General features: G+C 41.8%; 1 protein-coding gene across 4 annotated transcripts in view; it reads right to left on the bottom strand.

Moving 5' to 3' along the window:
* Positions 1 to 1,642: 1,642 nt before the first annotated feature.
* ATP8A2 (ATPase phospholipid transporting 8A2) overlaps positions 1,643 to 14,454 on the bottom strand; it is a 323,111-nt gene continuing 310,299 nt past the window's right edge. For all 4 annotated transcript variants that reach the window (XM_057399592.1, XM_057399594.1, XM_057399593.1 and 1 more), the window contains 2 exons: positions 10,192 to 10,283; positions 1,643 to 2,033 (listed from right to left, as the gene is read on the bottom strand). In XM_057399592.1, coding sequence (XP_057255575.1) covers positions 1,936 to 2,033; positions 10,192 to 10,283 — 190 coding nt within the window. In that variant the 3' untranslated portion in view covers positions 1,643 to 1,935. The remainder of the gene's footprint in view (positions 2,034 to 10,191; positions 10,284 to 14,454) is intronic.

The raw sequence follows: 14,454 nt of genomic DNA, 5'->3' as shown, positions 1-14,454 counted from the left end.
ACATTTCCTAAATAGATTTTGTTTCTAAAGAAAAGAAAGTGTTTAGCAGGTTAGATCAGCATTAAGATTTAAAAGCTCCTGGGATCAGTTTATTCTCCCCTTCTTTATTCTCTGCACTAGTATTTGTGCCTTTAAACAAAATACATCTCCCAGAAAAGACATACACCCACACTTCCCCCTTTGACATTCATGCCTATGGCAAAATTATGTGCACGTTTCCCTTATTGCATAATTGTCTCATTAGCACTGCAGAAAGAAGGTGATGACTTTTCCCTCTGTGCCATCAGGCTAATCCAAGAGCAATCCTGCCTGGTGCAGCAGGAGCTAAATTTGCTTTTTGACATGGAAGGGGACTCTGAGCCTCCAAGGTGGCACTGGGAATTGAACTATGACACTTGAGTGCTGGCATTTACTCTCAAGCCTTAAGGAAGATGACGCCAGTGGACCAGGCTGGTGTTTTCCTTTTCCTCTCTAAACATAAATATTCATATTCAAATTGCTTTCGGATATATTTAAATCAATAAAATGTTCTGGATGATAGTCAACAGGGCAAAAAACAAGGCAAACTTTTAAAATGCACTGATGTAGTGCATACATTAACCATGAAACCTGGCTAAAACACAGCAGTATTTACTTTTTGCTATTCAGAAACATGGCTTGGCAACTAAAATTAATAGAACTTGTCTGGAGGACAGCATGAGCTTTCTAAGAGCTCTTTCAGCTTAAACCTATGCCCTAGTTTTTGCCTTTTTTTTTTTTCAAAATTCCAATCTAAGCAGCAGCATGCCTGTCCTACTGGCACAGCGAGGCCATGGAGCCAGCATTCTTTCCAGGGCTCACGGGTCCGAGTGTGTCAGGAAGCCTGTTGATGGATCACATCTAGAAGAGGGACTGGTTTGGCAGAACAAACAAACAGGTCTCCATTCACAGTGACCAGCCCTGTGTGTGTGTACATGTGTGTAAAACCTTCCTATCTTTCTTTTGCATGCCCATCCCACCTGGTCAGGAGAATGCTTCTTTAGGTTTACAGCATCAGCCTCTCATGCACATCATCTTTCTCAATATCTGACAAGCTTGTACCTTTTAAGCTCCCACAGTTTTTATTCTATTGTTAAAGTGGGAATGGGATCATGGAAGGCTACATTTGAACTGCGCATCCAAATACATTATGAAGAGTTACCAGGAGGCACCTATTTGAGTTCATCTTTGTGCACAATGCCATGCACCCAAGACAGCTGCCCTACAGAGCTCCCTGACTTCCACATCCTGGCTTGGTAAGCTATTAACTGGGTTTTAGAAAGCTAAATAGAGCCCTAATACATCCTGTAAGAGGGCAAGAAATACTCTAAGTAATTCATTACTATCTTGTGTTATTCTGTCATAAGGCAGCAAATGAGCATTTGTAACTACAGACTGTTGCAATCAAAAATTGTATGCCAAATTGTCTGTTAAAAATTTCAGCCGAATTAGTAAACAGTGAGTATTAGAGGGAGTAAGGTCTGCATGCAGCCGTGTGCATTTGGTCTGTGTGTAACGAAACAGGAAATCTCAGCACCCCGTTCCAATTAAGCAAAGACTGATTTCTCATGGAACATAAAGTTTCTACTTTTCACCCAGAACAACTGTATGCTGATGCTTTAAATAGTGGTAAAACATTGTTTTTAATTTCACACCTCACATAGCACAGTCAAATGCTTCATAACAAGATAAACAGAACTTTAGGCAGAGCTTTGTGACTGAATTCAAACAATGATTTCCCCCCACAATATGTACTCAAGGTTTGCAGGGAGAATACAGAAACTTGTTGGCTAAGGCCACATAAATGAGTTCTCTGGTGTTCTGGCTGCTGCTGCCAATCCTAGTCAAGAATGCGTTAACAGTGGATGCATTGATCCAAATCCCATTATTCCCACCACCCATCAAGTAAAGAACTATTTATTCTATTTCTGTTCTCCTTTTGGTTGTATCGTAGGATCGAACAACTTGCGACTGGGAAACAACACCGTGTTCTTCTTGAGAAAATGCATACCCATCTGAAAGAGCAAAGGAAGAAAAAATAGGTCACTGGAGTCCAGCTCAAGGGCATGCACTTCAAACATACACCGCTGTGCACTACATTGCCTATGTGGCATGGAAAGGACGTCTGCTGCCAGCTCTGTTTCACTGCTCCCCTCCCAAGGCCAGGTTAGTGTACACAGTCAACACTTCAATCTGAGTTAACCTTACTAGGAACCTATAGACTGATTTGGATACCATGTGTACTCCCATAGTGGCAGAGCTTCTTTAAAGACATGACAGGTAGAGATTTAGGTTTTGGCTTGATTCCCCTATAGTCAGCTTGATATCAGCACTTTCCTTGAGGAACATGGAAATGTCTAGACTACAACTGGATCTGAGTTACATCATCTTCTTGAATTCATTCAGGAATTTTTTTTTTTAACAAGTTTTCAGGTGTCATCTGACAAATCACAACAAACAACTCTTTATTCTCTTGGCCAGTCACCCATATCTTGGATAGACCAGACAAACATATTCTGGAGGTCTCTATTTTGCACAAGTTATTCCTGTTGGCTAGTACCATGCTTTAGCCTCCTTAGAAATTACTCAGATGAAAATAACTGTGTCTCTCATTTCTTTTAAAGCATTGTGGACAAGGCAAGTGACATTTCTGACATCATTAGCAAAACACCTCGCTACTGTTAAAACAGTCTCAAAAGCTAATAGACCAACATGGTGAAACACCAAACAGTGTTTACAGCAGACATGACCCTACAGAAAATCCAGAACAGAAAACTATAGCAAAGGACAACAGACTTTGTGACACCACGGAAAGATGTAAATGGGTAACCAGAAAGGAGAAGGCCAGATCAGCAGAGTTATGAAAACGGAGCAATAGGGAAGTCACAGGCTATATAGAACCAGCTAATGCTTTGTATAAGAAAGCAGGCAACAGTTGGCAAATGTAAACACTGCCTGGGAGAACCCAAGAATTATACTATGGCTAACTCTGCATGGGCAATTCTCCATCTCCCCCCCGAACGGCTCTGAAAGCAGCAGCTTGCAAATTCTGAAGTCCTACCCCAGATTCACCCTGGGCTGAAAGACACAGCATCAGATAAGGATGAATGTCCCAATTGCTACGCAGAGACATAGCAAACACCTTTCAGGTGTCCTCCCTTAACAGGCTCAAGGCCAGGTTGGATGAAGCTTTGAGTAACCAGGTCTAGTGGAAGACCATGGCAGGGGGGTAGGAACTGGATGGTCTTTAAGGTCCCTTTCAACCCAAACCATTCTATGATATTCCTCACCATCTGGTACCAAGGTGAGAGAAGTCTGGAGCACAACATAGACCCCATGACAGAAAAGCACATGGGCTGACACCCTCTTAAGGCAGGAGGGCCTGAATGCATCCTTCTTTGAAGCAAGTGACTGATACTGGAAGCCAGGAAAAGCCCAGAAAGCCAGAAATTAACTGTATACCCTGAGCGAGGTTTGTTAAACCTTCACCTTGACCACCAAGCTGGGACAATGTGAGATGAGCAGAGGTGCTCAGGCACTCCTAGATCTTTTCCTCTTGCCAATGCCTGGAACACGGAGGGTGGTCACTAACTCCTATCTGCTGTAAGCTGCTGGGAACAGTCCCGCAACTCTAGGGATGACTACTGTTCAGTTAATGTGGAGGGTCTTCTCTCTCACAGGGTGCAGGTGAATGTCACCTCTGAAGCCACAGCAGCTTTGCTGTAGATTTGAGCTCTTGAGGCAGAAGGTCCGCTCCCTTAACAGGGGAGCACACTATCAGCAGGTTAGCTGACCTCAATCACAAGCATGATAAATCTTTGCAGTAAACAGAGGGGATCCAAACAGAAAGACATCATCCAGAACTAACTCCAGCCACATCTCCCTCTTGGAGTAACTGCAGGAGAGTATGAACTTTGATTTGATTAAGTGACTTATCCTCCCAGCATCCCTTATGACATTCCCTAAGCAATTCCATGCCAACATACATACAGGTACAGAGGTATAGGCTGGTTTTTCCTGCCTCTAGCTGAAGGTTCACAGAATACATTCACAAAATGCAAACAGACTTTTGGAAAAAAGTATGTACATGCTGGATAATTGCAAAGGAAATACGATTTACAAAACAGGCTTTCATTTAAAAATGGGTAGATTCACTCAAACAAATACTTCCACTGGGCTTGTTCCACTCTAAGAGCCAATATACTGTTAGCTTTTTGGCTAATTTCTTCATGGAAAGTCAACTTGGTGAAAGACTGCAAGCTTGAGCCCTGAAAGACTGAAGCCAATGTCTCATAACCTGGTGTTTAAACCACAACACCTAGTCTGCATCAAGATGGCTTTGTTATATTTACTTATCCAGTAAGATTATTCAGTGCAGTGGATTCTTTAACAGCCACAACTGCTGCAAATCCAGTGCTGACCACACGAGTGTTTAGAGCCTATCAGCCCCAGGAACCTTTCCATAACCTGCTTATTTCCAGTGTTGGCACAGACCTATCAACAACCAGGCAGCCCAAACACCCTGCAAAGCCAATGCAAAATGCAATCAAAGAAATACATTCACCACCCTCACACCCTATAGAAAACACCTTATCACAGCAAAATACTTTGGGTTAAGATGATCAATGGTAAAGAATAGCATCCTCCTGTTCTTCATCCATCTTGAAGTATCAGCACAGAGGGGTTTGTGGGTACATCATGGGAAAAGCTGTGACCCCCACACTCGCACAATGCCCTACTTAGTTGAAGCTCAACATTTGGCAGTTTATTTAGAAACTTTCCTGCTGATCTCTGTACAGGAAGATGAGTTCATATTACACTTTTTTATTCATATTAAAATTAAAATTCAGCTTTAAGCTGTTTGGGCAGGTGACTGTGCCTTGCAGAGTCAGAACACTGTGAATGCTCAAGTCTCATCCGCACTCCCCAACCAGCTCTACATTTCTACTGTTTTCAGACCCTATCCTGAAAACAATGAAAGTTTCCATCTGCCCATTACTAGGGAACTTTTCAGAAGCTTGAACTTTTCCCCCAGCTTCAATTTTAAACCACACCTATGAGGCTGCCCTGGGAACAAGGCCCTCATTGTTCAGCTGTCCTGCAGCAGCCCAAGAAAGGAGCACGTTTCTCTGGGGCTTTCTGGGCACAACCTACTCATGGCCGTTGCAGAAGGAAGGACCTTTGTACGCAGAGACCTCTATTAATGGAGGAAAAGCACACTGGAGTATCTGTCAGTGGGGCTCATTTTGAGGAGATTCACGTTCTCATCAAATCTAAGGTTTCACTTGTAGCAGATTATTATCAGGCAACCTACCAAATTTTAAAAGCATCCCGTTGGCTTTTCTTTTTTAAAGCTTTGATATTCTATTAGTTGATCAGAATCTAGTATCCCATTAGGTTTCTAATTTAACACACTCTTTTTCTGCTCACTGGAATGACTATTCTGGTCTGTGCAATGCTGGATTAGAGAATCCATCTCCATGAATGTGTCATGCACATGGTAACGCTGTGTAAGCCAAACAGCTTTGAAGACCAGTACCAGAAAGGGTCCAGAGTGCTCTTTTCATTCCAGAAAATCTGCTCATGGAAGGACTGCGTACAGTTCTAGTCACTTTAGGGACTCCTTGCACTCTCCTCTGATACACCTGAACAAATGCATTTTATGGTCATATTGTTTGCCTTTGGGGAAAAATGTCCAGATTCAAATCCTTTAAAATTTTTAGGGTTCTGCGGGACAGAAAGTGCCTTTTTTTTTTTTTTTCCCCAAGAAAAATCTTTTAGGAAATGTTTCTTCTTAGATACCACAAATGTCCAACATAAAAATCAATGTTAGGGTATCACTTGGCAACCAAATTCTCACTCAGGTCCAGCGCCTGGGTCTACACACTTTTTAAGGAGATTTGCTATGATGTCACAGTTCACATTCACCAGTTAAACAGTAAATGCTCACTCAGCTTTGACTCCCCCAGCAACCCTCTTCCCCTTACCCTGGGACAGCGAGAGCTGCTTTAAATCTTGAATATTTTGACTAATGCTTACAGAAAACATTCATTTCTCTGCTGATAAACTATGCCTGTGTTTTCTAAAGGACCCAGGAGGAATTCCTGACAAATGGTCCCATCTATTTCTCCCCAGATACTAACCTACTGGTATCTGCATGCAGAAAACGGAGCCAGATACCACAGCACCAATTCTAAACTAATTATTCTTATTACTTTTTCTTAACTTGACTTTTAAAAGATTGCAGCTCCACTTGGCAGTCAACAGATATGGATCTTGACAAAAATACAGAATATTTCAAACATTTGCAAGAGAAGAACTGGAGTTACAAAGTATCTCAAGTATCTACCCTGTTGTTTTTCAAATCAAAATGCACCAGCATAAAAGTGAGAGGAAGGTGTCCGCTAGTGGAGAATTAATGATGGGATTAGAGCCCTCAGCATGAACACATTATTATTATTTATTATTCAGCAGCCCACATACTGTGAAATGAGCCTCAGATGACAGGTGCTTTTTCTCCATTGATTAATAAGGTGCAAACCATATGCTCTGCGTTCAGATTTATTCTATGCAATCACCATATTCTGTCAAAGGAAGGGGGATTTTCTTTGCTAGCATAGGAAATTTGGGCCAAGTGCAGTAATCCTCATTCAGGCATGGCTCTCTGCATTTCAGGGGGAGTTCTGCTGGAGCAGGGCTTACTGAGAGCAGGATTCAGCTCTATTTTTAAGAGCATGCTGAGACAAATGACAAATAAACACTGGCAGGGGGGATTCTGAATTACAGGAGGGAAATTGCACTAGAGGGATGCTATGGGACCTTCCTTAGACACACAAGTCTGAGGGTACCTGAGCAAGTGGGAAGGATCACCTTTCCCATGCTGCTGGTGAGGCTTTGAGGGCACAGGTGATACAGGTCAGTCATGCAGGAGCATAGGGAGGTCAAGAACTATCTTTTGTATCTACAGAACTCATTTAAAGGAGATGCTACTCTCACAAAGTTGCAGCAAAAAAAGAGACGTAAACTTGCATGGAGACCTGGGGAAAGCTGATCAGGAGAGAAACCTCATTGCCAGCAACGAGGGAGAGGGAGAGCTTTCGGAAGCCATTATTGCTCCTTCCCTTAAGTGTGAACCCCACAGCATACTAAATCAAAGGATCCAAAGACACATCTGAGAGGAGCCTGGTGGCATTTCCTGCTCACTGTTTTTAGAAAGCAGATGGCAACAGGCAATCTCTGATTTCACCAGGCTCCTTTGCCAAGAGCTACACCAAGCCAAGAGGCCAGTGTCATCACTGCTGCCTACAGGATTCTACTGAGATGATTATGGGCTTGACAACCACATAGAACTTTTCCACTGAGGTCTCAAGACAAACACCCAATATGAATCTCACCGTATTTTCTTTTAAAGATTTCATAAAGCTTCCCAAAAGTTATACTAGTAGGAAGGAACCATATGAACTTGGACAGTACAGCTAGTAAATAGATTTCTTTCATGCTTCTGACAGCTCTATAGAATTCAGGAGCACAAAACCAAAGTTGAAGCAAGAAAAATAGCCATGAACATCTTATAAACATTAAGGGCATACCTTTCCGACAGGGGCTACTCTCCAAGGCAGTCACTCTGAGCCAGTTTCTTTACTGGGAGGAGGCGTTTAAGAGATTAATCCTGGCTGGCGCTCATGTATGGCACTAACATGGCACTGGCTGTGTGGCACTTCGAGGGCTGGATCCACCAGAGCCTGGTGCTACATGGGAGCACCACAGCCATGCATCCTGCCTGAAGGTCTTATGCTGTGCTAATGCTTCTGGGGAGGGGCTGACTCACCAAGAGAGAGATAAGGAAATACAGAGTGAGCTTATGCCTTTCATACAAGTCTGTGCAGACTTACCTCAGTCATCTTTTTCCTGCCTCCACAGACCACTAGTAGTGGCCCAGAAACTCCCCATTACATTGTCCTTGCCATGAGATTGGAAACAAAGCTATTTCGGCCTTATTTTCTCTTAAAAAATTTAGAAATGGTTGTTGTCAAAAATGATGTGACTCATTAAAGAGTACTGCATCTTTACAATCTGTGCTAGGAAATTCAATCCCCTTTTGTTTCCATCCTGGGACCAAGGCAGTTGATTTACTTAAGCCTTTGTCAGCTTTAACTAAACAAACCATTTTCCTGCTTTATATGCAAGTGTCAGATACCGAGTTGAAGCCATATAAGCAATTTCTGGAAGAAGTGGCCTTCACAGGCTGGGAACTCTGAGCATGGTGGAAACATATGAGCAGTTCAAGACTTCAAACAGAGTGCTTGTAACGTGATTTAAGATATTGGCCCAGCATGTCAAGGCTACTGCCCTATTCATCAACTCCTTGCTTTGAAGATTTCTAGCATTTAGTAAACAGTTGTGTGATCGAGGGTTGTGAAAACAGCACATATGTTCCCCGGATTTCACATGGCCTTGTACACATAGCAGCTATGCAACACTGGAAAATAACATTTGACAAGAGATGACAGAATTTTTAAAGTCATGGATATGCCATAAAAAGCATCTTTCAATCCTAACTGCTTCACAATCAGAACTTATGTTCATGTAGAAAAGAGACTGCTGATTGTAACCTGTCCTGAGTGGCCTCATTTAGCACTTAATTTGCATTTATAGGGAAGCTAGTTATCCAAATTAGGGTTTGTTTTGATCTCATTTTCCTCTCCCAATAGCTATTCACCTACTAACAATGTGATGATGTGTTCTATCAGACTGAGAGCATACATCAAGGCTGACTAGTTACCACTGGTGTATCTCCTTTCTGCATTGTGGTAAGTCTCTAAGCAGACTATTTGACAGCAATTCATTTATGCGTTTTATGGATTGCTTCTGCCAATCATCATCTTTGGAATTTCCTCAAAGAGTGTGTTTGCACATCCAAAGCCATGCTGCCATCAGCATCCCTGGCTCCTTGACACAAATGATTAAGTCCTTGCAGAAGCATGTGGTCCACACGGCTGCTCTGTGCACCAGTCTCTTTTCCCAGGAGCAATTGGATTGATCGCTGAACACGCTACATCCCTTGACAGTGACGGCCTTGCAATGATGCTATGAAGGATAAAGACTAGCAGATCCGCAACAGTCCCACCCCTTCTAGTCAAATTCCTCACGGAAAATAGGAATACTCCTGGCACTTGGCTTCTCAAATCCTGGCCCTGCGCCTCCATGGCCTGAACCATAACAGCTCTGTTACAGATGACACAGCCAGCAATGAGATTTGACTTCCCTGAGTTTCTTAAACAGCCACAAAGTGTCATTTCTCACTGCAATGGCAGTAACCTAAATCCTGAGTGCCTGCCCCTTGCCCTGTACACCAGGGGCTGTTTTCTTTAGTAAGATAAGCATATTTTTATCACCTTTTAATCACAAGAGAGACTGCATTTTACCACTCGAAGGGGTTGACCAGACTCCCTGGCCCCTTCAGACAGCGTGGTCATTCGGGGTATCTGTCCTACAGAGCTACTAGATTATTTTTAATGCTGTGGAAGCCTTTCTAACACTGACAAAAAATGTCAGGTCCAGCAGATAAAGGCCTGTCATGTTCCTCTAGGAAGATGAAGAAATGTTTGACCTCTATACCAACAAGAAATTCAATTTATCCCAAAATAGCAGCAACAGTGAGGTGTGTGTGATGTTGCAACAAAGAGGAAAAGGAGAGTTGGACAAAGAGGAAAAGGAGAGTTTTCCTCATCAGATACATACAAAACCCCTACATGGCATCCCTGAAACACAGCTGCACCCTCAGCTAACCACAGCTAATACAAGTTTGCATAAAGAAACCATTTCTATTAAGGCTAGGTTCTGTCACAGCATTTATTTTATCCTGCAGAGTTTTTGATTTTACAGTGGTTTTGAGACTATCAGTATTTTCCACTTAGAGAACCTCCGTATAGGGATTTTGTCGTCTGGGCCTGTTGATTGAATCCTAAGGAATTATCCGCATTTGAGCTCCACTTGCCTAGGGCCAAGTACACGAATTCCATTTCCAAATGTATGTGCCTTGCTTGGCAGCTCATCAGCCTCTGTGCTAGATTATCTCTACCTACAGTTTAATTAAAAAATAATCACCCTGAGCACGCCTCACGCGGGACTGACTGCTGTGAAACACACATGCATACACGATCCGCTACTCACGTGATACACTTTGCTGGACAGAATGAGCGCGGAAAAGGCTCGGAGGAGTTTTCCTGCCCAGCCTTTTTAACAAATGATCACGTTCGTTCACGCTGAGGGAGAGAAAAAGAAACACCAGTGAGTAACCAGCTGATTTCAAGGTAAAAGTCAACTGTGTGAAAGTACCTGGTGGCTTTGACATCCTCAGTGTTCAAGAGGCCTGTAGCATGAAAAAGATATTTCTCTTTCTTTGAACTGCACATTATCAAGAGGACTACTAATGGAAGCTCCTCCTTTTTAAGGCCACTTTGTGTAAGTTTCCTTTTAGTTAACCCATCCCTATCATTACCATCATTGTGATTTCTGAATACCCAATGCCTAGTAGGTAGGCATGCCTATTTAATGCATTGCCTACACATTATTACAAATCATATCAGAAGTCTGACATCAAGTGATATGTAACATTAAAAATGAGATTTCTCTTTAGTATTATATAAATGTATCACAATACCCACAAAATGCCTTAGAGAGAAGGAGCAAGGCACTCTGACTTAGCACATGGTAAAAGGCTTCTATCACACCTGCAAAATGGCCTGAAGCAACCAAAGGTGGGACCCATAGTTAACTGTCTTCTAAAGAACACTCTCCTTTTCACCTCTTATACTGTAAAGAAAACTTTCTAGTCATTTTTTGATTAAAACCCCTTTAGTTTACACAGTTCCTGTCAAAGGTGTGAAAAATTATTACTGCATTTACAGAAAGTGAAAATACAAACTTAGGGTGAAAAATACATATGCTTACAGCAGGTTTCACAGATGTACGCAAATCATTAGAGACACTCTCCACTCTGATTTTTATTAAAAACACAACTAATTTCATTAAGAACTTTATGCCCAGAATTAAACAATGACGAAGATCCTGGCCTTTCAAACCACCTAATTACATATACAAATCCTACTAAATTCAGTGGGGTTATAAAATAACCTCGGGGTCCACATTTCATTGCACTGGAGCCTCAAACAACTGTTTTATATCAGATTATTTTGAAAAAGACATTACAGTCTAGTTTAAAGTTCCTCTGCAATTATGTCAGGGCTTTTTCCATCTCATCCTTGTTCCTAACACCAAGATAAAGCCAGTGCATAGAAGGGATCTGTTTGCTAGTGCAGCTCCTTGCAGTGTCTTTATGCCATTTGCACTGTTTCCATTTTCAGTCTGCTTGTTCTTTCACATCTTTATTCACAAGCAGTAATTCCACTGGTTATGCTGCACACATGGATACACATCTAAATGGCAACCTTGATATGTTTCTTGGATTAGATTACAAATTCACATACATTTACTATATGGAATGGAAATCCCATCAAGCACAGCTGCTGCTGTCAACAAGGTTACAACAGCTTTAAACAAACAACTCCCTTTCATGGAAACAGTTTGCTAACTTCAAACAAGCAAGTAACCAAAGAATCTCCGAGATGCCTATAATATGTAATCCAGCCATGCAGGCTTATGTTCCACTTAATAGTCCATTAGGGTAATATCCAGGCTCGCAATCCTCTCTGTTCACTGTATAATGAGATGTCCACAAAAGAAACGGAAGAATCCTTCTATTTCTCTATGGTCTCTAAACTTAGACACCTGCACTAGAAACTTGTACGGCCTATGGACCCCTACTTAAAATCAGCATTTTCAGACACTTGGTTTCTGCCCCTCCTTCCTTTGGCACCACAGAACCACACCTGCAACGGACAAGCTTTCTCTACCACCAGTCAGTAGTATTTCCTCTATATAATATGGAAGTTGATAACAGATTTGGAAGCAAAACTATAGACACCAACTGAGTATCAAACAAACTTTGGGAGCTCCTAGATCACGAGATCTGCCTGTGTTCAAAGCAGTAGGATCACAGGTTTTCAACAAAAACAGGTACATACAAAATCAAGTACATACACAAAGAAATCTCCAACTGCTCAAAGCAGGTAGCATAATAGAAAATACATATTGCAAAGAATCACCAGGTAAGGGGATAGCAAGACAAGAGCTCTCTCCCACCTTTAACAGGGTTATGAAGTTAACAACCTACATAATCATTACCAGTTCATCTAAAAACTAGCAATGCTGTACTATGAAACCTCATGCTGATTGTGGAGGGCTGATGGGTGACTTGTAAGCCCACTGACTGGTAAGTGCAGTGAAACACTGTCTGAATCTACTGCTGTGAATGACAGAAGTGGAATACCTGTTCATTTCTGCAGGTAAGGAACATACAATTAGAGTCTTTTCCACTTCATCAGGAGAACTGGAGGATGGTTTTGGATAGGTGGCTCAAAAAAGGAATCTTAAACCAATCAAAAACATTCGTTTTAAGGGACAAATAAGCAACCTGGAGAAGGCTCCAGGGAGACTTTACAACAGCCTTCCAGTACCTAGAAGAGGCCTACAAGAAAGCTCAAGAGGGACTTTTTGCAAGGTCTTGAAGTGACAGGACAAGGGGTAACGGCTTTAAACTGACAGAGGGTAGACTTAGATTAGATATAAAAGAAGAAGCTATTTACTGCGAGGGTTGAAAGGCCCTGGCACAGGTTGCCCAGAGAAGTTGCAGAGGCCCCATCCCTGGCAGTGTTCAAGACTAGATTGGAAGCCTTGAGCAACCTGACCTAGTGGAATGTGTCCCTGCCCATGGCAGGGAGCTGGAACTGGATGATCTTTAAGGTCTCCTCCAACCCAAAGCCTATAATTCTATGAACATCTGCTACAAAGTCCTTACACTGAGAATGGAATTAACCACAGCAGCAAAAGGCACGAGAAACAATTTTTTCATCTGCTTGTCTATCACACAGCAACAGCTGAAGTGCAGGATGGTACCTGCTACAGGCCAATAATGATTAGCTCCTCAGGCTTCTACATGCAGTGCATGGAGGAGAGCATGCTGTGAAGGGACTTCTGGACAGGAGGGCATACTACAGTTCTAAGGAAGCCAAAGCTTGACTATCTTTGATATTGCTAATTATAATGAACAGTTTCAAAAATGAAGTCACACCCAATTTTCCCATTTGGGAAATTATATTGGATTGTATCTATGCAGGAAAAAAAACCAAACAAACCCTCATGGAAGTATTAGAGCATTTGTGGTTTAAGTACATGGGATGATTAAACAGACTACAAGTCAAGACTAGTCAAGTACTATAAAATGAGCTCTTAGTACATTGAGGCAAATGCAGCACAGCTTTTCTGAAACAGATGAGCATTTGATTTATGAACAGATACAATACAAGACGTGAAGGGAAAGAAAATTGGTTCAGTGGGATTCTTAACTGAAGTGTTTGCATTGAAACAGAGTCCCTGCTTTCAAAAAAGGTTTTTGTCTGCTACCAACAGTTAAGAGTGAAGACTTTTCAGTCTCCCTCACACTTTGATGCAAAACTATGGGTAACATCAGACTTGCAGGCACCAGGCTTGGCCTCGCTCACAGAAATATTGCTTGTAAATCAATCCCAAGTATCAGCCATGATTAAGTGTTAATTGTGCTTTCCAGTGACTCAGAGCCAGTGCCTAAATCCTCCTCAGGGTCTAAGGATGGCATCTTAAGAGGCACTGAGGTGAAAAGATGAGAGATATTAAGATCATAGTCTGAATACTGGATGTAGTTGTGCTCATACTCAGGACCTCTAAAGTGGTGTCAGAATGGAAGAAATCACAAACTCAGACAGCCTTACGGGAATCAGTGACCTGGAAAGTGACACTGAAATATGGTGGTTAATGACCTCAAGAGGGGTAAGGGAGAGACACCACCTATCTGTAATTATATGAAGGACAAAGGACACAGACAAAATGCTTTGAACTAAACAAAACAAATAGAAGATTAGAACAAAAACTATTACAAAAATGTCCCAGTTTGGATGGTTACTACAAAGAAATTATTAAAAAAAAAGCCAGTACTCAAGTCACAAATAACCCAAACAAACCAGATGCAGTTGTTATCAATAATGAAGAACACCTGAGCCAGGAATACCTTTGCAATAGCTTTCCGAGAGGATCAAGATGATTTCTCTCTGCCTGGAAGACTATGCTAACAACATTACATGAATTCATTAAGTGGATGACAAATCAAAATGTAAACTAAAGGCAACTTGTTATTTTGTAACATTATTTTCCATTCAACAAACACATGACTCTTCCATTTTTGTATCTGAATTGCTCTAAGGCGTCAACAGAGACCTTAATTTTATTTTCCTGTATTCTCCTCATCCCTCACAAAAGAAAATAGCCCTTAAATCTGGGCAA

This window comes from Pezoporus wallicus, unplaced genomic scaffold, assembly GCF_028554395.1.
Source record: "Pezoporus wallicus isolate ANWC-B61680 ecotype Strahan unplaced genomic scaffold, APGP_CSIRO_Pwel_v1 scaffold_6446, whole genome shotgun sequence".
Taxonomy (NCBI): Eukaryota; Metazoa; Chordata; class Aves; order Psittaciformes; family Psittacidae; genus Pezoporus; species Pezoporus wallicus.
Note: the sequence above shows the minus strand (reverse complement) of the source record. Positions and strands in the feature narration are given on the sequence as shown.